The 22,944-nt window shown below is 37.9% G+C and overlaps 1 protein-coding gene across 6 annotated transcripts in view; it reads right to left on the bottom strand.

Annotated features, from left to right (window-relative positions):
- KANSL1 (KAT8 regulatory NSL complex subunit 1) overlaps positions 1 to 22,944 on the bottom strand; it is a 195,302-nt gene that overhangs the window by 55,253 nt on the left and 117,105 nt on the right. For all 6 annotated transcript variants that reach the window (XM_013989925.2, XM_003131310.6, XM_013989924.2 and 3 more), the window contains one exon: positions 7,657 to 7,798. In XM_013989925.2, the coding sequence (XP_013845379.1) occupies positions 7,657 to 7,798 (142 nt within the window). The remainder of the gene's footprint in view (positions 1 to 7,656; positions 7,799 to 22,944) is intronic.

Here is a 22,944-nt window from a genome sequence, read left to right as displayed (position 1 = left end):
TTTCCTATATAAAGCTAGCCAAACTCACCCTGGCATTCAAAGTCCTCCATGATCTTCCCCTACCTAATTTATTTCCAACTACTTTCTCCAAATGTTGTTAATAGTTATAGTAATCACATTATCTCCTAGAAAATGTTCAAATATATATGAAGTTATTGGTGCTGCGGGGGGTTACGGTAGGTAAATAAATGCAACTAAAGGTTACAATTCCACCCATTACCTGTTCTTACGTCTTTGTTCATACTGATTCTGCCCTTTTCTTACACTTATCTATCCAAAATGTCATTCATCTTTTCAAAGACAAGTCCCACCTCCTTCCAAGAAAATGTCCCAGGTTAACTGAGCCCCTATTTCCTTTATCCACATTGCCAGACTTCCTAAAGCATTGTGATTGTATCTTACATTACGTATATTTAAATCTCATTTTCAGAGCAAAACCTTAGGCCAATTTATTTACTTAATTTATTGTTATCTCCATTTTTGTTTAAATGTTAACTAATGGTTAAGATCCTTGAGGACTCAGACAAAATACAAATATATTCAAACCCCTCATATTCTCCAGCAGAGTTATATACCGACAAAGAGAAATGCATAATAATTATTTTTAGAGTTTTATGTTAAAAAACTTTCCTTTCAACAAGAAAATACTAAGTTTATAGTAATTATAGCCAGGAGCCTAATAAATCCAACAACTAGATATAAAGTTAATCCTTAGATTTTTCTTAGGTGAGAAGGTAAGTCAGGATAAAACAGCCAGTATTTTCAAAGGGAAATTTTTCTCCTTAAACTACCAAATAATTTCTAAAAAACCATCTTCTTTCTTAGCGACTACAAAGACATCCTCCTGTGAAAGCTTTCAAAGACCTAAAAGAGAACATTTACTCCCCATCATTTTATAGATCCAGGGAGGGTGCAGGTCAAAAGTCATGTCAATAGGACAATCCATGGCAGAACTAGGGCTAAAGGCTGTGTTAGTTAAGACCCAGCTACTCTTTGTTCTGGCTTTCATTCATTCAAATCTAGCTATCAGCTACCCATTCATCAACATTATTTAGGCACTGGGGGTACAGGAATAAAGGAGAGGCACATCCTTCTCCCTACTCCCAAACTCATCCCTCAAAGTGCCTACAATTTTAATGCCAGGGCGAAGACAACCAACACCATGAGTACGTAAAATTTACAGAGCACATTACAAAGTGTTAAATGCTAAAGAGGAAAACTAAAGGACAGTGAGAGAATTAAGAATTGGGAGTAGGCACTCTTACATATTAAGCAGTCAGGGTAAACTGCACCGAGAAGGTGATATTTGAGCAATTATTTGAAAGAAACTTGGGAACAAACTTTAGGAATATCTGGAGGAAGAGGTAATGCATAAGTTCCACGGCTGGAGCCAGCTTTAAGAACTGTAAGGAATTTGGCAGGGCTGTAGTAAATTTAACCAGTGGAGTTTGAGGTAGTAGCTCAAGTTAGAAGAGATAGGGGTGCAGGGCCTTGTAACTTTCGAATATCGCAGCTTTTAGGCTCAGATGGTAAATCACTGGAGAGTTTTAAACAGAAGGGGGAAACGATCTGATTTATGGTTTAAAAGGATCAATCTAGCTACTGTGTTGACAACAAAATGACTGAACAGAGAAGCAGAAAGAACAGGTGCTTGTACCAAAGTGTTTGTATTCTGGATATGTACATTTGAAGACAGAATCAACTACTATGCAAATATGCTTCTCAGGATGTGAAGGAAGGGAGTCAGAGACTCAGCCAAGGTTTCTGGCCTCTGCAGCAAGAACAGAGCTCCTACTAGTCTGCAGAAAGGTCTTTCAATGCACATTAGTTTTAATCAAATATATTTCTGAAAATATGTAACCAAGTGTTGTGCTGATGCAGCTACCATTCATTGTTTCTTCAACCCCCAAACCTATGTATGTTTCATTATAGCATACCAAACCAACCATTAGAGCCTCCATACTGAACCTCATACCAAAAAAGATGAAAGCAACTAAAAAGATGAACAAATAAAAAGCATACAAACAGCTAAAATTCGTTCATTCAGGTGACATTTACTGAGTATCTACCATGTGTGGGGTGGTGTGAAGCCCTAAGAAAATAAATAAAATACATTTCCACTCATAAGGAGCTTACCTTCATTTATCTTGGAGAGACATGTAGGCAAAGTATTACAGTGACGGTGCTATAACTGAAGTTTAGAGATGATGTGAGAGCAGAAGAAATGTAGAGCCCAAGGAAGAGGCTGACAGAAGTAAGGCTTCACAGAGAGGTCTACATGACTACTTAAAATTTTCCTAAAATATACTTAATATTGTTAATTGCCATGAAAGGAAAGGTCATTATTAGCAAAGAAAATTTCATAAAGTTCCAGTCCACATTTGTCATGGCAACCCCAAGCTAAGCGTCCCTAGTATTCTGGGTCAACATTACACAGCTGTGGCATCAGCTCTGCGTAACAATAACCTCAAGGCTACTTACTGCATTCTAAAACAGACAGCAACTGGTAAATGCCAAGGTAAAAGGGCCAGGAGAGTCTCCCCATCCTTCATCTCCACTTCCTAAGTCAGAACCAGGACCATGCCTGAACTGTCCAGGCCTAGGACAGTTGAACTGTCCAGGCCTGTACCAGCTGAACTCCTCCTACCTAAGGACCAAAGTCATTGGGAGGGGTCACAGTTGCATGGAGTCATTAACATATCCTCATAAAGTGGGGTTTTTATGTTGTTGTTGTTTGTTTTCTTGTACTTTTATCTGAAATTAGTAAGGGGGAAGCAATTAACCCAAGCACACAACTTAATTTTTTTTTCTTTCCTTTTTAGTCTTCCATCTCTCATTCCTAATAAATTCCATCATTAGTTAAAAAGTGCTGTGTGATTTGACAGATCAGTCAGAATAAGGGATGAAGAAATGATATGTTTTGAACTAGAACTGGATGTTGAAGATTGAGTGTTAAGAGAAAGAAGTCTCCTTAGCAACAGAATCCATTTATTCTCTGTGCCTTCTCCCCTCAGTTTTATCTATCAGGTGTGAAATTTCAATAAATATGCTCAAGAGAAATGATGAAAAGGATACAACAGAATGTGTGAGAAAATGCTTCTGGGGGGTCAGATAAATAGCCCTGAGTTCAAATTTGGCTCTGCTTCTTAGAAGCCTATAAAACAGCACACATAAATATATCTGTACATAGCATACACTTGAGGTACAGACATTGTCTCCCTTTCTCATTCTAAGACATAGGAGTATCTTTTAAAAAAAGTGTCCGACTGAATATGAAAGTTACAACACAACGATATGTAGAAGAGTATGTGGGAGCTCCTGGCAACTGTATCCCTTCTCCAAAGAGCCAGCGGGCATCATTACTCTCAAAAGACTGACTTAGCCTGGAAGGCAATACCTAGCTTCTGACAGAACAGAAATTGATAATCATCTTGCAGTTCTCAAATGCCCCATCCAAAGACCAATTACAGCTGTACCAGTTGACCACCAAATTCAGATTCATTTCATGAAAAGGCCCATACAACCCAGGCAACTGGCAAATTTTGGAGCAGGATGGGAAATGGGAGTATCAATCTCTTTAATAAAAATACAAGAGTTTAAGAAACACCCATTTCAATAACTCAAAAAATAAGCATTTAACCTAACTGCTAATTTGAGTGACACAATTAGATACTCAGATCTCAGCTCTGCAGTCACTTGATTGTATACAACCATGATCAAACTATTTCATCTCTTTGACCTTCTATCTTTAAATTGTGAATGACACTCAAATGTTTAGTACAGTGTCTGATACATAGTAAATGCTCAAAGACTTCTCTATTATTACAGCAATAAATGAAGATCAAATGCGTGCTAATATATCTTCGGGGGAAATTCCACTCCTTATTTATTATACTGAATTGAACAGTTTCCCCTCCCCAAATTTACGTCACCCAGAACCTATGAATGTGACTTTATTTGGAAACTGGGTCTTTGCAGATGTAATAAAGAGGAACCTATCAGCGCAGGCCTTAAATCCCAGTATGACAGGTATCTTTATAAGAGGGACATGCAGAAACAGACACAACTGAGGAGGACAGCTATATAAGACAGGGGCAGAAACTGGAGTAATGCACCTACAAACTAAGGAATACCCAGAACTGCCGGCAACCACCAGAAGCTTAAGAAGGCAAAGAAGATTTCTTCACTAACATCTTCAGAGGGAGCATAGTCCTGCCTATACTTTGATTTAATTCTAGCCTCCTGAAAGAGAGGAAGCTAGAAAATAATTAAGAAAGCTGTGAACTTTCCTGATATATTATTTATTGGGATTATCATTCACTTTTAGTCTTCCTGTCAGAATTTTGTAATAGCCATTGTATATTCATACTGTAGACAAAAAAAAAAAATGTACTATAACCTAGAATATCTTATGTTATAGACTATGAAACTGAAGCTCAGAAATGTCTAGTGACTTTTCTTCTCAGGTTATGATAGCAAAGCAAGCACCAGAATCAAAGATTTACCAAGTCAAGGTCTGGTTGTTTTTGAAAATACAAATTCTACCCTCAACAGTAAAATCCATGAATAATCAGTATACACATAAAACTTCAAAACTACCTTCCAGATATTTAGAAACATCTAAAACTTTTGATAGTTTCCCAAAATTGCTATCATAACTGTAGTTATGATAAAACTGTAGTTATGAATAAAGCAGGGGTGGAGTTCCCGTTGTGGCTCAGTGGTTAATGAATCTGACTAGCATCCATGAGGACACAGGTTTGATCTCTGGCCCTGCTCAGTGGGTTAAGGATCTGGCGTTGCTGTGAGCTGTGGTGTAGGTTGCAGGTGCAGCTCGGATCCCAAGATGCTGTGGCGTAGGCTGACAGCTACAGCTCAGATTCAACCCCTAGCCTGGGAACCTCCCTATGCCTCTGGTGCGGCCCTAAAAAGCAAAAAAAAAAAAAAAAAAAAGACAAAGCAGGGGGGACTTCCCATTGTGGCTCAGTGGTAACTAGTGTTTGATCCCTGGCCCCACTCAGTGGGTTAAGGATCTGGTGATGCCTTGAGCTGTGGTATAGGTTGTAGGCATGGCTCGGATCTGGCATTGCTGTGGCTGTGGTACAGGCTGGCACCTGCAGCTCCAATCTGACCCCTAGCTGCAGGTGTGGCCCTTTAAAAAAAAATAAAAAATAAAGCGGGGAGTTTCCCACTGTGGTGCAATGGTTATCAGTGGTGCCTCTGGAGTGCTGGGACGCAGGTTTGATCCCCAGCCTGGCACAGTGGGTTAAGGATCTGGCGTTGCTATGTTTCAGATGTGATCCCTGGCCCAGGAACTCCATATGCAAAGGGGTGGCCGAAAAAGAAAAAGAAAAAATTTAAAAAAGGAGGGGAAAAATAGAAAAAAGAATAAAGCAGGAATCAAAAGTGAAAATCTTCCCACACTCAGATAGTGAGACTATAAACTGGGGCTTAGTGCCAAAATACTCTTCTGAAGTATGAATCAAAAGATAGAAGTATCCATGCTATAACCTAGGTAGAGATGTTTACTAAGGCATGCTTTATCATCTAATTAAAAAGCATAACTGAAATACTCAACGAGATAAGGTAACAGAATGTAGCCAAGAGAAATCCTGTTTCTCCAAAAAGCTGCAGGAAAATGGTCAAGGTACACATGTAATATGACTATGTTTAAAGAAATTTATGTGCATAGAAAACAAAATTAATGGAAGAAATATACCCAAATGTTCACAGTGGGTTAATGTTGAGTTCAGGTTTTGTTTGGGGGAGTTTGGGGAAAAAAGACTCATTCTTTCACTCACTCTTTCATTCATTTTAGTGCAGTTTTAAGTTTACAGCAAAACTGAGATAATGGTACAGAGACATCCCATGATATTTTTTCTTCTACTTTTTATACTTTTTTTAGTTTACTAAGCATTAGATTTATAGTATTTCATCAATTCTAAGAAAAACATTTTCACATTACATCTTCTAAATAAGGATGCATCTTACAATTGATGGTATGTCTTAGTTTAACTGAAACCATTTCTTAATGGCACATAACATAATGGTGCATCTTACAATCAACAGCATCTTTGGGTCTATAGCAGTTTATAATGAGGAGCTAAGATAAAATAACATATACACACAAACACACAATACATGTAATTACATATATTAAAAACAGATAAAGCAACAAATATGACTCTAGAAATCTCAGTTATTACTAAGAGATTCCAATTCTCAGATATGGAAATTCTCACTTAACTATTGGCTATAAAAACCTAGACACAGACACTGAAGAGGTGTCCCTGACAGAGCATGGCTGTTTTTCTCCTCAGGATAAACATATCCGGTCATCTCCTAGATATTCTTACCACCACTCCAGCTCATACTCTATAAATCTCAATTTCGTTTGTGAAGAAGAGCTAAGGAAAGGAAAAGTACATTTAGCACCCCTGGTGAATATTTTTAGATTTAATTCCTCATTTGTTCTAGCTAATTTTTAAAGAAGTTATTAGGTTTACTGTGTTGCCTATCCTAAGGGAACAGATTACTTTGGGGGGAGAGTGGGGGGTGGGTTGGACTCTGCCCTCACTTATAATATGCTCTATTGAACTTGTAGAGAATGACACATTTTGGGGGGTGGGGCACTCAAAGAACGCTCCAGTGAAATGTTTGGAATAAAAGTTTACATGATATAAACAGGAGGCTGAAGGACTTTTACCTCAAACTCTCACCCTCTGTTTATCATGTCAGTCATTCTTTAACTTTTGGCCTACTAATTAAATGTATGCTGTTCACAGTATGGCAATTTTCTTAAGGCTCTAGCCAGTACTAACGCAAGACAAAAAAGTGTTGTGACAATTATTTTTAGAAGCAGTAGACACTTCATCTAGACCCATATGTTCAGTCATGGGGCTCACTGCATCAAGCTAATACCAAAAGAATCTTTTGAGAACGTAAGCACCACAAAAGGAAGATTTTTATTTACTGTTGTGACCTCACTAAAAATAGTGCTGGTACACAGTAGGCATTCAACTATTTGTTGAAGGGATTTCTTTTCCAAGTACATTTATACCCCAATCAAACCTCGAATGAGCAGAGGACAATTTTCTAACTTGATTTTTCAGAAGAAAAACCATACAAACATCACTGTTAAAGACGAAAAATGTATGGTAAGAGTCAGTCCACTGAAAGCAGGAGGACAAGGAAAAATAAAAATCCTAATTACCAGTGCCTAATTGTGCCTGAATGATCTTTCAGGAAAAACTCCACTTTTCTTCAAGAAAGCAAGGGATGCTTAGCAGTAAAACAGAAACACATCTAAGTAAAAAAACAAGATGGATATCTTCAGTAATCATCACTTTTTCATAAATATAACAAATATGACAGGTATGGTCAATAGTTTACATTATATAGTGTCTTCTTATGTTGCCTGTTTTAGCCTAGATACGCTGTTCTGTTCTAAACCTATGTTCTAATTAACATAATATTCTAACAATGTTGTCTGTACTATACTAAGTAACACCAGGCTCTTACACAAATTAAATTGCTATATCAGATCATATTAAACCATTTTCTCTGACACAGTTAAGAGTTATTGAGGGATGGGAAAGGGGGGATATAATGATAGTTTTTAGCTGGGCTGAAAAAGACCAGACACTTATCCCTTACCTTATTAGCACGTATCTGTTTGTAAATATCTGTTTGCTGCCGAATTCGATATTCCAGGTCAGAAACATGAGCCTGAAGCCAGTTCCAGCGGCTGACAATAGCTGCTCGGTCTGCAGCCCACCTCCATTCTGACCTGCGCCTCCTAAAAGGAAATAAAATTGAATGAAATCCAAGAGTAGCAGCAATATTTACACTAAATGCAAGTGGGAAGGTTTTAACACCTAAAAGGCCTTATACGGACCAACTCTAGAGTCAAGAAAAACTCAAGACTACATACAGGTGTGTGTGTATGTCTTCGAAGGATACACATGGTAAAGGTCTTCACATGCGGGGGACAAACTGCCTTCTAAGTATCCTGATCCTGTGGAAAACAATTTTTCTGAATTGCTTTAATTTCTGAAGAGATAGAAATATTTTTTACTTTATGATGTATAAAGAATAAAGATTAAGAAATTGTTTTTAAAAAACAATCTAACAAAAGACGAATAAATAGAAAATTCATGTGAGAGAAATCCAAATGGCCAATAAATACATAAAAATGTGCCGTGCCTTCTTAGATTTTGCTTAAATGACCAATAGGTCAAATACTAAGAAGTCGTTTCAAACCCAGATTGGAAAAACCCAGTGTTGGTGAAATGTAGAAAACAGCAATTCATACACTGCCAACAACAATAAAAACTGGCACCACAATTTTTAAAGAATAATATGTAAATACTTAGCTAGGTGGAAAATATGTACACCCAGTCATCACGAAATTCTATTTCTGAAAATATAACCTGCACATCTGCATGAAGAAACAGATTCACTGTAAGAGTTTGTAATAACTAAAAATTAGTTACAATTTAATTTTCTAAAGTAGGGAAATAGATAAACTATAATTTATCCCTTTAATGAAATTTTCTATAGCAATAAAGACAAATTAACTACAAACTGACTACCTCAGAGGACAATGTTCAATGGAAAAATATAAAAACTAAAAATAAGCTAGACAAAAGTAAGTATTATTATACATACAAGTAGTAAAGGAATTTAATGGGAGAACTGTTTATCAATTTAATTATTACTATATGTATCGACATGACTTAACCTCAATAATGTGGAGTGGAAAAACTATATAATAAGAATTGTTATCATGTTATCAATACATAAATAGTAAATGCATAAAAAATGCATATAACTGGTAAATTCAGGATCAAGGTCCTCATTGCTTCTGGGAAGGGGAATCTAGAAGTTGGATTTGAGCTATAACTGTAATACAATGTTCAACTTATCTTTAAAAACTTAAAGTCTGATAGAAAATACCAATTTGCTGAATAGCATTGAGAACTATGTCTAGATACTCATGTTGCAACAGAAGAAAGGGTGGGGGAAAAACTGTAATTGTAATGTATACATGTAAGGATAACCTGACCCCCTTGCTGTACAGTGGGAAAAGAAAACAAAAAAAAAAAAAAAAAAAAAAAAAGAAAATACCAATTTTAATAGGTAACCCTGGCATCTGGTATATTCCAAAATATTTCATGAATTTTCACAAAATTCTACTTCAAGAAAGAAGCAGCAGTCATACAGCCCTTAACCCCAATTCCAATCAGGTTACATACGCACTACTAAGAATCTGAAGTGACTATATGCAAACTTTAACATTTACATTATAATAGAAGAGACTAAAACTAGCCATAGTAGGAATAGATATGAGTTAACACTTAATCATACCATAAGAGTTAAGACCAAGGGTAGCAATAGTATTTTACTAACTTTTAAGCCAATCATTATGATAAAGTTCCGTCCTATTACTTCTCTTTAGAAACAAGGCATTTTATAGTTCCCTAATCTTGATGGAATCAGCACAAGATATATAAACATTTTTTTTAAGTACATCTGGTTCAATGTTAGTCTAATTTCAGCCCAATTCAGGAAAGAATCTCAAGAGGGCAAGTAATAACCTATAGATTATTCTTAAACTATAAAAATCCACCCCCCCGCCCCACCACCAGAAGCAAAGCTACTTAACCCTCGTATCTCACTTCCAACTTGCATTACTCTTCAAGGTTCACAATCCTCCTATCCTGCAAGATCTCCAGATTCTACAGGTTCATTTTATTTCTTTTTTTTTTATTAATCTGAATATTTTTTTTTGAATATGTACTTAATTTTTTTAAATTTTTTTAAATAATTTTTTTATTTTCCCACTGTACAGCAAGGGGGTCAGGTTATCCTTACATGTATACATTACAATCACATTTTTTCCCCCACCATTTGTTCTGTTGCAACATGAGTATCTAGACAAAGTTCTCAATGCTATTCAGCAGGATCTCCTTGTACTCATTTTATTTCTGAAGCCACCACAGTACCAAGACCCCATCTATCATCACTGGGCTGCCTCAATAACCTCTTCAGCTACCACTCCTAACATAACTCACATATTACTTTTCTTAAATAAAATCTCTTCAAACCTTACTTCTTCTTGTCACTCTTAAGTATAAGAATACAGCTTCTCTGCTTCTTTACAAATCCTAAATCTTCAAGGAAACAAAGTAGAAGAAGAGTCAAATACCATAAAAGGTAGCAACTCAAAGCCAAAAGTGATTAATAAAATTAACACAACATCTATCTAATGACAGTTTCTCACAGACAAATTTGTTTTAACAATTGAGAGTGGCTAGCCAAAATAATACTGTTATTTTGAAAACCAAAGCAAGGGAAACATAGCTTCTTGGCCAATTTACAGCACTTCCTCCTTAGTCACCCTTGGTGGACAAAGAATCCTGGCAGTCTCTCCCAATGATCCTGAACTTAGCTCTAAATCTTCTCACAAAAGTGTTTCAGGACACCAAGCACTCTGAATGGGCAGGAAAGATGACACTTGTTTAACCAAAACAATCTTTCTCTTTTTCTTTCTTTTTTGATGTCAAGGAAAAAAATAAGAAAGAAAAACAAAACACTTTAAAAATTTGCAAGTACAAAAAGAAAATTCCTTAAAACATTTCAGTTCACAAGAACTTTAATGGATAAATACACTTTTTTCTTTTGATATTTCTTCAGGTCAAAAACCAACAGGCTGCTAAACAAGTATTCTAAATACCAATATAAAATCGAGCCTCCTGGTAATTTTTTATTTTTGGAGACTGGCTTAATAAACTTATTAAAGACAGGTAGCAACCAAAGGAAGACTGCAACCCCTAACTTATAAACAGGTTTCATTCTACAAATAACATTTGTTTTATGACAGTTTCTAACCAGGAGTGATTTCTGTAGGAAGTTGTTACAATGTTTTAATTAATTAATAAAAAATAGAAAACCTCATCCCAAGTGTCCAAAAGTGTCTTGGACCAGCATCATGGACAGAAAGCTGAACCTTTAACAAAGGTGGGAGGTGTATAGCTATTAAGTCTAAGGTGAGCTGTGAGGGTATTACCACACACCAGCAGCAGAGCAGAACAAAAACACAGTTTAAGAATGGCAGCTTTGGAGTTCCCATCATGGCGCAGAGGAACCGAGTCCGACTAGGAACCATAAGGTTGTGGGTTCAATCCCCGGCCTTAGTCAGATCCAGCATTCCCGTGAGCTATGGTATAGGCTGCAGACACGGCTTAGATCCTGCATTGCTGTGGCTGTGGCTTAGGCCAGCAGCTACAGCTCTGATTCGACCCCATCCTGGGAACCTCCATATGCCGAGGGAGTGGGTCTAGAAAAGGCAAAAAGACCAAAGAAAAAAGAAAGAAAAAAAAGAATGGCAGCTTCGACCCGTAAGATAAGAGTGTTTTTGTTTCCTAACAAAAGCAACATGACACAAAAGTTCAGTTTGCCCCTAACATTCAACATGTAAATTTATTACTCTGATAATTTGCTGCTCAAAACAAGAGACAGAGGTTTAAAAGTAGGGTCATGCTTAAATATAGACTTCAAAAAAGAACATTTCACTAAGGTTTGTCTGCAACCTTGTATTTATATCATTTATATTACTCATGTAAATATAATGATGAACTGGTTTCTAATGCAGTCATTATTAATAATGAAGAAAAAGATGTGGATTACAACTCTTTCCTGTTGCTTACTCTGTGCTAACAATCAGTGAAATAACTTCTCTATATTGTCTGTTCAGAACACTAAGATGCTTTCTAAGGTGGTGTTCTGCTGGGTGCTTTATCCCAGTGTGTACCAAATATGTCTACATGTATTGGGGTACTACTGAGTAGGAATTCATTTTAACCAATATCTTGTTCTTTGCTTGTATAAACTTCTACTGGTAAATTTCTGTTCTCTGCATGTGCTGTAATAAAAATCCATTAAAAAAAAATTTTTTTTTTTTGGTCGTCTTTTGTCTTTTTAGGGCCACACCAGCACCATACGGAGGTTCCCAGGCTAGGGGGCTAATAGGAGATGTAGCTGCTGGCCTATACCACAGCTCATGGCAATGCTAGATCCATAACTCACTGAGCAAAGCCAGGGATCGAACCCGCAACCTCATGGTTCCTAGTGGGATTCATTTCCGCTGTACCATGACAGGAACTCCAAAATCCATTAAACTTTTACACAATGAATTGCTTTTTGGTTACCTAAATGCAGAAAGATACAGTATCTATACGTGCTTTTGTATTCATGTATCACATGAATAGCCATTTACTTGTATAAAATAGTGTAAGTTGTATAAATAGATTTTTTTTAGCTATTGTTAACATATAACTAATAGTTCTTTTTACAGGGTTAGTAGAATATTAATATATGTCCAGAATATAAGATGTTCTGTGCTATCAAAGAATAACTATTTACTTGAACAAAAGAATCATTTCCTCTAAAAAGGCTCTTATAAACATTTAAAACTAAATAGTGGAAAGTACTAGAAAATTTAGGGTTCCGGTTACATGTTGGCTAAAGTGAAAAATACAAGAGATATACACAAAATAGACAAAACACAAAAATGATAAAAACTTTTCTACCATACCTTAAGAACCACTTAACTCAGATGGCTACCACTAACTTTGCTGAAAGAAAAGAACCAAGGAATGTAATTTCTACTAACACAGAGAGAAGTTAAAGATTTGCAATATCCCTTATTGCCAACTTACTGTCAATGAGTTTAAAAGAGATTGCTAATATAACTCTTCGTATCTGATAAAACCTATCTTCAATGCTTAAAGCACTGCCACAAACAGCAGTGGTAGATACTGTACTCTCTTTTCCTCAAAGATAAACTGCAGCAAAAGCTGACTTATCTAAAATTAACACTAAAGCCAGGCATTGAACCATGTCCAAAACCTGACCTAGCACTGCCTTTAAGTCACCTAGTTCTATTCCAGGATGGAAAATCTCCAAGTCCCTTAGAACAGTGCCTGTGGATTACACTTTTCCCTGCAAAAACCTGAATGGTGGTAATTCCATCTTTGATTCTGATTTCAATCCTATTTCCAATTCTTTCCTTTTATGCAAACAAAAGTTCTATTAACAAGATGAAAGTAAAATGACTAGGCACAGAAAGTATACAATACAATGTTTAACCAAAAACTATTTCAGGAGTTCCCATCATGGCACAGTGGAAATGAATCCAATTAGGAACCATGAGGTTGAGGATTCAATCCCTGGCCTTGCTCAGTGGGTTGAGGATCCAGCGTTGCTGTGAGCTGTGGTGTACGCCGGCAGCTACAACTCCGATTAGACCCCCTATCCTGGGAACTCCATATGCTGTGGGAGGAAGGAAAGAAGGAAGAAAGGAAATCTTGACATTACTAAGAGTCACATTAAAAATATATATATACAAGTTATTAGCTACTTAACTTAAAAGAAGTGTGCAAAAAATAGAATAAGAAGATGGGTTTAAGTCAAGTTTTCACTTTTATTTACTTTGTATTATCCTAGATATGTAAATTGATCTCCAGAAATAATGGCAACATCAGCATCACAGGAGTCATAAAATTGTAATTCTAACTGCAAAGTAAAATGTGTATTAGGAAAGAGCAATTATTAGACATAACCTTGAATTTCACTTCCGTATCATAAAAAGATACAACAGAGGAGAATGCTGAATGTCATAACAACCTAAAGAAGTTCTACTCTCAGAAAATCCAGAGTAGTTCATCAGAACAGACGTTGCATTCAGCTACAACTTCACCGACATCACCCTCATCCCCAGAGATGTGGGAAGTAAAGCACAAGGGAGAAAAAATAACCAGTTGTCTAGCATCAAATATCCCCCATGTTTTAGCTGTAAAATAAAACTTATAGATGAGAATGGGTTAAGAGACAGTTTGTACCTGTCATTCTAACTAGGTTATATCAGCTTTCTAGAGCTGTTTGGAGCAATAGGAAACAAATGCACCAGAGCCAATTCTCAACTGCCAATTCATCCTGATATAGACTCCGGGGGGGTTGAACACTTAACCCCTTTGTCTTACTGCTTAAACCAGATTACCTCTGAATCTGAAATGAGATTTGCGTATTTCAGCCAAGCTTTCAACCTACCAGGAACTATTTTTCCTTTCTCCCCTCCATTTAACAAATATTTAAGTACTTATTATTTACCAGGGATTATACAAGATGCTGGGGATATGATAATAACAAAGGAGGACAGTGTTCATTAAGCCTAGAGTTTAATGGGAAAGACAAATATTAATAAACAATCACACAAATGTGAGATAAGAGAGCATAACTAAGACATCAGATTTAGACTGGGGATCTGGAAGACTTCTCTGATGTTTTAACATTTAACGTGAGCTCCAAAGAAAAAGTTAGGACTTGAATAAAGAAACTTGCTAAATAAGGGGTAGAGATATAGAAGATACTGAGGGCTGTGACATGTCTTAGGAAGAAGAAACAACATTTATATAGGCTATAGAGCTGGCACTCAGTGAACAAGGGGAAGAATGCACTGGAATCAACACTGGATACAGATAGGGCGAAATCATGGAAGACTCTAATTCATGTTAATATTGTAACACAAGAGAAGCAATACTGATCTTGGCTCATGTTCTTTCATTTATCTCAGAGCTTTTATTTTAAATGAAAAACTTTAAACACAAGTTAAGGGATAAGAATTCCTACATATCTATCCATCAACTAACTTCAATTATCAACTCAGCCAATCTTATCCAAAACACCTATTCCTCTCTTACAGATTAAATTTGAAGCCAATTCTCATCATCAGATTACGTCTGGTATATATTCTTGTATGTGTCTCTAAAAAGTAAATTCACTTTACAAAAATACTTTCATACTTTAGAAGACAATTCCTTCATGTCAAATATCTAGTTATTGGTCAAATTTCCTCAATTATCAAAACTAGTGATCCAAATCAAAGTCAAATAAGACCCACATACTGTGTTTGGTTAATACATCTTAAAGTTGTAAAAGGTTTCCTCTTTGTCCTCGAATTTTTTTTTTTTTTAATCTTTTCAGGGGCTGCACCCGGGGCATATGGAAGTTTCCAAGCTAGGGGTCAAATTTGTAGCTGCTGGCCTACACCACAGCTCACAGCAACACCAGATACTTAACCCAGTGAGCAAGGCTAGGGATTGAACGTGTCCTCCTGGATACCAGTCAGGTTCGTAAATGCTGAGCAACAATGCAAACTCCTGTCCTCGCATATTATTTATGGAAGAAACAGAGCTATCTGTCCTTTAGAATTTCCTACATTGTAAATTTTACTAACTATACCCGTCACAAAGTCCACACTTTTGAACTTTATAAACTGACACCTCTAAACTACCTTTAATTTACTATTTTTCTGTAGATAGCTGATAAATTATTTGTACATTCAATTTTTTCATGTTTAAGACTGAAATATGGAGTTCCCGCCGTGGTGCAGTGGTTAACGAATCTGACTAAGAACCATGAGTTCCCAGGTTCGATCCCTGGCCTTGCTCAATGGGTTAAGGATCCGGCGTTGCCATGAGCTGTGGTGTAGGTTGCAGACACAGCTCGGATCCTGCATTGCTGTGGCTCTGGCGTAGGCCAGTGGCTACAGCTCCAATTCGACCCCTAGCCTGGGAACCTCCATATGCCGTGGGAGCGGCCCAAGAAATGGCAAAAAAAAAAAAAGACTGAAATACATACTACTTTCAACTTTTAGAGAATCATGAGGTACATCAAATTCTTTTCAATGACCATCTGTAAGACTTTTTATTAAACATGGTACCATATACATAACATATAATCTGCCAGGCACAATAAAAGAAATATAGTAATTCAAAGAACTGCTAATCCAGAATGGCTCCTCTGGAGTTAACCCATCAAATTTCTTTCTACTTTTCTGTCTAGAAAATTCATCTTTTTAGGGTAGATTCTATTTTAGAGCCTTTCAAAAATCAAACTTTGGTTAGAATATTCAAATTCTGTATGTGATACTAATTCCTCCTTTGAAAAACTTTGGTTAGAATATTCAAATTCTATATGTGATACTAATTCGTCCTTTGAAAATCCTAAATAGTTAAGAAATACCATTTACCCAGGAGCCATAACATTTAAAAGTAGCTATTAATTGATCCAGCTCCCTCACCAAAGCAAGAGACTGACAAGGATCAGATTTTCCAATTTAGGAGCTCCCACTGCAGCACAACAGGATTGGTGGCATCTTGGGAGGTGCTGGGACACAGGTTTGATTCCCCATCCAGCACAGTGGGTTAGGGATCCAGCATTGCCACAGCTTTGGCTTAGGTCTTTCTTTCTTTTTCTTTTTCTTTTTTTTTTTTTGTCTTTTTGCTATTTCTTGGGCCGCTCCCGCGGCACATGGAGGTTCCCAGGCTAGGGGTCGAATCAGAGCTGTAGCCACCGGCCTATGCCAGAGCCACAGCAACACGGGATCTGAGCCGCGCCTGCAACCTACACCACAGCTCACAGCAACACCAGATCGTTAACCCACTGAGCAAGGGCAGGGACCGAACCCACAACCTCATGGTTCCTAGTCGGATTCGTTAACCACTGCGCCACGACGGGAACTCCAGGCTTAGGTCTTTCTGATCTGATCCCTGGGCCAGGAGCACCATATGCTGCAGGGCAGCCAGAAATGACTCCCCCCCCCAAAAAAAAAGTATGTCGCAGGAACCCATCCTCTGCTAACACAGAGAAACACACATTGTTCCAATTTAACGTACCCACTATAAGCAGCAAAAGAGTTAGAACCTTCTCACAAACATCACAACTAAGATCGAAAGAAAAACAATCCTCCTCTCTTCATCATTCACCAACTCTAGATCAAAGATTACTTTGTTTTTAGGGCTGCATGTGAGGCATATGGAAGTTCCCAGGCTAGGGGAGTCTAACTGAAGCTGCAGCTACTGGCCTACACCACAGCCACAGCAACACCAGATCCGAGCCGCATCTGTGACCGATGTAGCAGCCTGTGGCTATGCTTGATCCTTAACCCACTGAGCAAGACCAGGGATTGAACCTGCATCCTTATGGGTACCAGTTGGATTCTTCACCCACTGAGCTACAATGGGAGCTCCAGTACAACTTTGTATTTAGCCCAATAAATTAACTGTAGTACCGTAATAGAATTCCTACAAAGAAACATTTTCACCCTCATTTTAAAAATAAAAAAGAGCTTGTTGGAAAGAGTATAGTATTCAGAGTCAGTGAAGACTGAATTTCAAATCCTGGCTCTGAAACTGCTACTATGACTGAGCCAACTATTGAAAGATGAAAGAACAAAAGTTCTTATCAGCGTTCAAACTCCAGGAGTGTCATTCCGACTTTAGTGCTTTGCTTGAATAAAAAGCCTCTTACACAGTTCTTATGCAAGAAGGGTATAAGAACTTACTCTCAGAAATACTAGTCAGAGCTACCGAGGTTTAGGGACCAAAGACACATCTTCAAGAAAATGAAGCTGAGTCAAAAATCAATTTGTTAGTTAATTTATCAGTCCTTAGAAATAAGTAGAACTTCTGGTCTGAGCAAGATGCTGTAGACTTCTTTCTCTCAGCTCATTCCTGTTAATCCTGGAAATAATGCAAGAGGCAACCAAAGAAAAACTCTGCAAAGTAGAAGAGAAGGGTAAACTGGTTAAGGATCTTAGGACTAAGAATAACATAGTGGCAGGACATCAAAAAATTCCGTTCAACAGAAGGAAACTGAATAAAAAGTGGCCCAGACAGAATCTTCACTTCCCAAGAGTACCGCCCATGACACCAGGCTAGCCTTGCAGCACAGCTAACAATAAGGGGCTAGGGGAGACTTCGGTACCCCATTTCTCTCTTTCTTTTTTACACACATATTCACTATGTCTAATCTCTCTCACCCATTACCATCATCTCTTAAATCCAAATTCTCACCCCAACTACTGCACTGAAACAGTTAGTCAAGGTCACCAATGTCCTAAATCCAATGTCCAATTCTCAGTCCTTATCATCTTTTATCTATAACTCAGGTGATCACTCCTTCCTCCTCTAATTACTTTCTTCGGTTGTTTTTCAAGACATATTAACTTGGTTTTTCTCTTGCCTTTTTAAATTCCTTCTAAGACTCCAACTGCCCACACCTCTTAATCTTGTTTTTTTTTTTTTTTTTTGTCTTTTTGTTGTTGTTGTTGTTGTTGTTGTTGTTATTGTTGCTATTTCTTGGGCCGCTCCCGCAGCATATGGAGGTTCCCAGGCTAGGGGTTGAATCGGAGCTGTAGCCACCGGCCTACGCCAGAGACACAGCAACGCGGGATCCGAGCCGCGTCTGCAACCTACACCACAGCTCACGGCAACGCCGGATCGTTAACCCACTGAGCAAGGGCAGGGACTGAACCCGCAACCTCATGGTTCCTAGTCAGATTCGTTAACCACTGCGCCACGACGGGAACTCCTTAATCTTGTTTTCTATACTCACTTCCTAGGTGGTCTTACCCAATCTCATGGCTTTAAGTATCATCTATATTTCTGGCCCTCAAATTCTTATCTCTAGCCTAGACTGCCCCTCAAATCCCAGATCCCTGTATCAACTTGCCTTCAGCACTTCCACCTGAATCTCTAAAAAGCATCCCAAACTTAACTGTGTTTAAAATCAATTCCATGCCTTGCCCCTGCCCATTTCCCATCCCTCATACCACCCTAAACCCACTGTGACTGGATAGATCTGTTCAGGTCAAAAATTAGTGTCCATCTTAACTTCAAATTCATAACCTTTCTCACAAACACAAAACACATACACTCCACATTCGGTCCATCAGCAAATCTTATTGGCACTATCTTCAAAATATACCTAGTATTCAATAACTTCTTGCCACCTCACTGACACTACTTTGGCTGAAATTGCCCAGATTATTACAAGAGCCTTCAAAATGGTCTGGCTCTCATCTGTAACTACATTCAAGCTAGTCAGCATGAATACAGCAAAGTGATGTATAAATGGACAAGTTAGGGAGTTCCCATTGTGGCTCAGTGGGTTAAGAACCCAACATAGTGTCTGTGAAAATGCACGTTCTATCCCTGGCCTTGCTCAGTGGGTTAAGGATTGGGTGTGGCCACAAACTGCCACATAGGTCACAGATGCAGCTCAGATCTGCTGTTGCTGTGGCATAGGCTGGCAGTAGCAGCTCCAATTCAACACGTAGCATGGGAGTTTCCATATGCCACAGGTGTGGCTGTTTTTTTTTAAAAAAAAAAAAAAAAAAAGGTGGGGGACAAGTTAGAACACGTTACTCCTTTCTCCATAATGCATTCTAGTTGCTTCCCATCTCTGAACAAAAGCCCAAGATCCTTACAATTGCCCCAAATGGTCATGCAACACCCACCACCTCATTCCTGTTACTTGTCTGGCCCGTCTCCAGTTCTCCTGCTGGCTCATTCCATTCAACCATAGCTTTCAGCACTATTCACTGTACATTCCAGGCAAGGCATTAACCACAAGGCCTTTTCTTTGCTATTCCCAAGGCAGATTTCCTCACTTTCTTCAAGTCTTTTCTTCAAAAGTCACTTCAATGATGACTTCCCTTGACTGCCCTATCTTAAAATTGCAAGCCTTCACCTATACACACACACACAACTCTTTCAATCCTTCCTCTTGGTTTTACAATTTGAACTTACATGCAAAATATTTTAATTATCTTCTTTACCTTACTCATTGTCTGTTTCCCCCATTAGAACACTATAGGAGAAGAGGGATTTTGTCTCTTCACTATCACATCCTTAGTATCTTGAACAATGCCTGGCACATGGAAGGTAGTCAAATATTTGTTTAAAAAGAAGGAGGAAAACAGGAAGGGAGAGAGGGGAGGGAAAGGAGAATTATGATTCTAACTTTTCCCATGCAATAGATAAAAACCAACATAATCCTACAGTGAAGCTAACCTCTTTCTCATTTGGTGCCAAAAGATCTCATAAACTACCCTGGCCTCTCTCGCCCAGGTGGGAAACATGAAATTATAGTCTACACTCTTATAAAAAAGATACATAAATAAAGCTATGTTACAAAGTGAAAACTACCGGCAAGATACTTGATCCATATGCTTCACATCATACACAATTTGAATGGATGTTTGCAGAGGGTACTATGAATATTCTGGATGCTTTCACACGCAGAACATAATTCTCACATCATCTCAACTACCACATTCCTTCACACCATTTACCAATAGCTCGGATCTTGAATTATGTGATACATATGATATTCCATTTCAAAGCTTTCTTGGCAACTTTTGAACACTCTTCCATATGAACTTAAAATTTATTTTGTCAAGTTCTTATTTACCACATAAATGTATTCTATACCTCATCTCCCCACAACGAAAAAAAATTTTTTTAATGATATAGTTAGCCCTCACAGACCAAACCTCTCTCTCAAAACATGCCAAAAAATTTAAAATCCCATAAAATCTTAGATATTATCTCCAAGCATCTCAATTTTTAAATGATCAAAATAAGAACCAAAAAAGTAAATGACTTTCCCAGAGTCAGTAGGTAATTCAGTTAGTCAAGCTTTAAAAAGCAAACATCAGAAAAAGATGCTCAAGTGAATATGGCATGCCAACATGAGTTAAGAGTTACATTCTGATTTTAAAATTACTTTGACTTCTGTAACTAACTGGCACAGGTAACAGTGACTCAAATATTGTCTTAAAAAATATTGTCTTTTTGTCTTTTCTAGGGCTGCACTTGCAGCATATGGAGGTTCCCAGGCTAGGAGTTTAATCAGATATGTAGCCGCAGGCCTACGCCACAGCCACAGCAACACGGGATTGGAACCTCGTCTGTGACCTACATACACCACAGCTCATGGCAACGCCGGATTCTTAACCCACTGAATGAGGCCAGGGATCAAACCCGCAATCTCATGGTTCCTAGTCGGATTTATTAACCACTGAGCCACGACGGGAACTCCCATCTTTTAAAATTTTAACACCTGTTTTACTGACTCAGAAATAAGACTACCTGACCGATACTACCATGTTTGACATTTTCCTCTTAATAAAAATATATAAAATTAAGCCTGATGATTTATTCTTAGAAATAAGCAGGGACCATATAAAAATAAAAAAACATATATCAATTAATCCAAATGGCAACATGTATAATGAAAAAAGAAAGAATCCTGCCATTAAAGGAAATCAAGCCCTAATCCAATCTACAATCCCACGGCCCAAGTTGCAAAACTGATCACTAGAGTCCTTCTAGCTCTAAAATTCTACCCATCTTTGTTCCTAAGTGTCACATTATAAACAGGAGACTCAATATCCTGCTCATAGTTTAAGGAATGTTCCTACAAACAAAGTGCCTACTAATTAATAATACATTGAAAGTGAGTCATCTGAGTGATTAGGTAACTAGCTTCCCCAAAATAGGCTTAATCTCAATAAAGAACATCAAACAATTGCTTCAGCATTTTAACAGAAATGTTAATTTCTTTCCAGAAGGCTATAAATCACATCACACAGAAAGATTCCATTCTAATAAGGTCTGGAACAATTTTTCTTGCCAGTCTTTCCTTCTGATTTAGATACTCTCTAAAGGTCTTTCCAGGTAAAGGTCCATCTCACTGAAATTTGTACATCACAATTTGCTCCAACTTTTCTTTTACAACACTTAGCTATTTTTATTAACGTAATTTAATTGAATTTGTCTTTTTAGGACCACACTCATGGCATATGGAGGTTCCCAGGCTACGGGTTGAATCAGAGCTATAGTTGCTGGCCTACACCATAGCCACACCAATGCCAGATCTGAGCCGCACCTGCAACCTACACCACAGCTAACGGCAATGCCAACTCCTTAACCCACTGAGCAAGGCTAGGAATCAAACCTGAGTCCTCATGGATACTAGATTTGTTTCCCCTGAGCCACGACAGGAACTCCTTAGCTATTTTTATAAGAAAGGCAAGCATAATTACTTATTTTGGTGGCACCCATGGCATGCAGAAGTCTTGGGCCAGGAATGGAACCCACACCACAGCAGCAACCTGAGCCTCTGCAGTGACAATGTTAGGTACTTTACTGGCTGAGCCACACGGGAACTCCAAGCATAAATATTTTAAAGAACAAAAAGAGGTTACAACAGTTTTTCTTTCTTCCCCTGCTGCATTAGAGCAAAGAGTATACAACTACGGGTAGAAGTAACAGTTCTATAGCACCACCTGGCACTACCAATTATACAGCTCCTGAACAGATAGCCAAAGAAAAATATACTTTCTAGAGATGAAGATAATCTTAGAGGTGTATTATTCACACATACAATACAGCAGGCCTATATGTGATTTCAAACTAAATTAAAGACAAAAACCTCACTATGACATGTGGAGAGAAACAGTTTATTGCAGGATACTGCCACTCCCACCAAAAGTTGGTTAAACAACCCAAAGAGCTCTAGGGAAGCTAATAAACATAACCTTTGTTGAGGAGCAGAAATGCTAAGGGAATTGCAAAACATGCACCTGCAGCTTTTAATGCTTCCCCACAGACAACTAGGGTCATCACAATCATGGTGACCATAAAATGCGTAAGCTGCTCACAGATACCAGGAAAATAACTGCTACAGAGTGAGTTATCCCCCAGGGTAGTTACCATAAGGTGAGAGAGGGAGATTGCAGGGTTCAAAAATACGACAGAAATAGTTTGGTTCCTTTCATATTTTCTGATTATTTAAAATTCGTTATGAATTACTGAATCAAGGAAGAAAACAAAGAACTCCAGTAACCAAGTCTCTTACAGATATGATAAAGCAACTGATCTGCTAAGACTTATGGGAGAGTGAAAACTAGATCCAATGTTCAACTAAAAAAACTTGCCACTACACAAAAATTAAACATTCAGTAATTTAGATCTTGTGCGGGTTCGATCCCTGCCCTTGCTCAGTGGGTCAAGGTTCCGGCGTTGCCGTGAG

The sequence above is a fragment of the Sus scrofa genome, chromosome 12 (assembly GCF_000003025.6).
Source record: "Sus scrofa isolate TJ Tabasco breed Duroc chromosome 12, Sscrofa11.1, whole genome shotgun sequence".
NCBI classification, from domain to species: domain Eukaryota; kingdom Metazoa; phylum Chordata; class Mammalia; order Artiodactyla; family Suidae; genus Sus; species Sus scrofa.
This window is presented reverse-complemented; position numbering and strand designations above follow the sequence as displayed.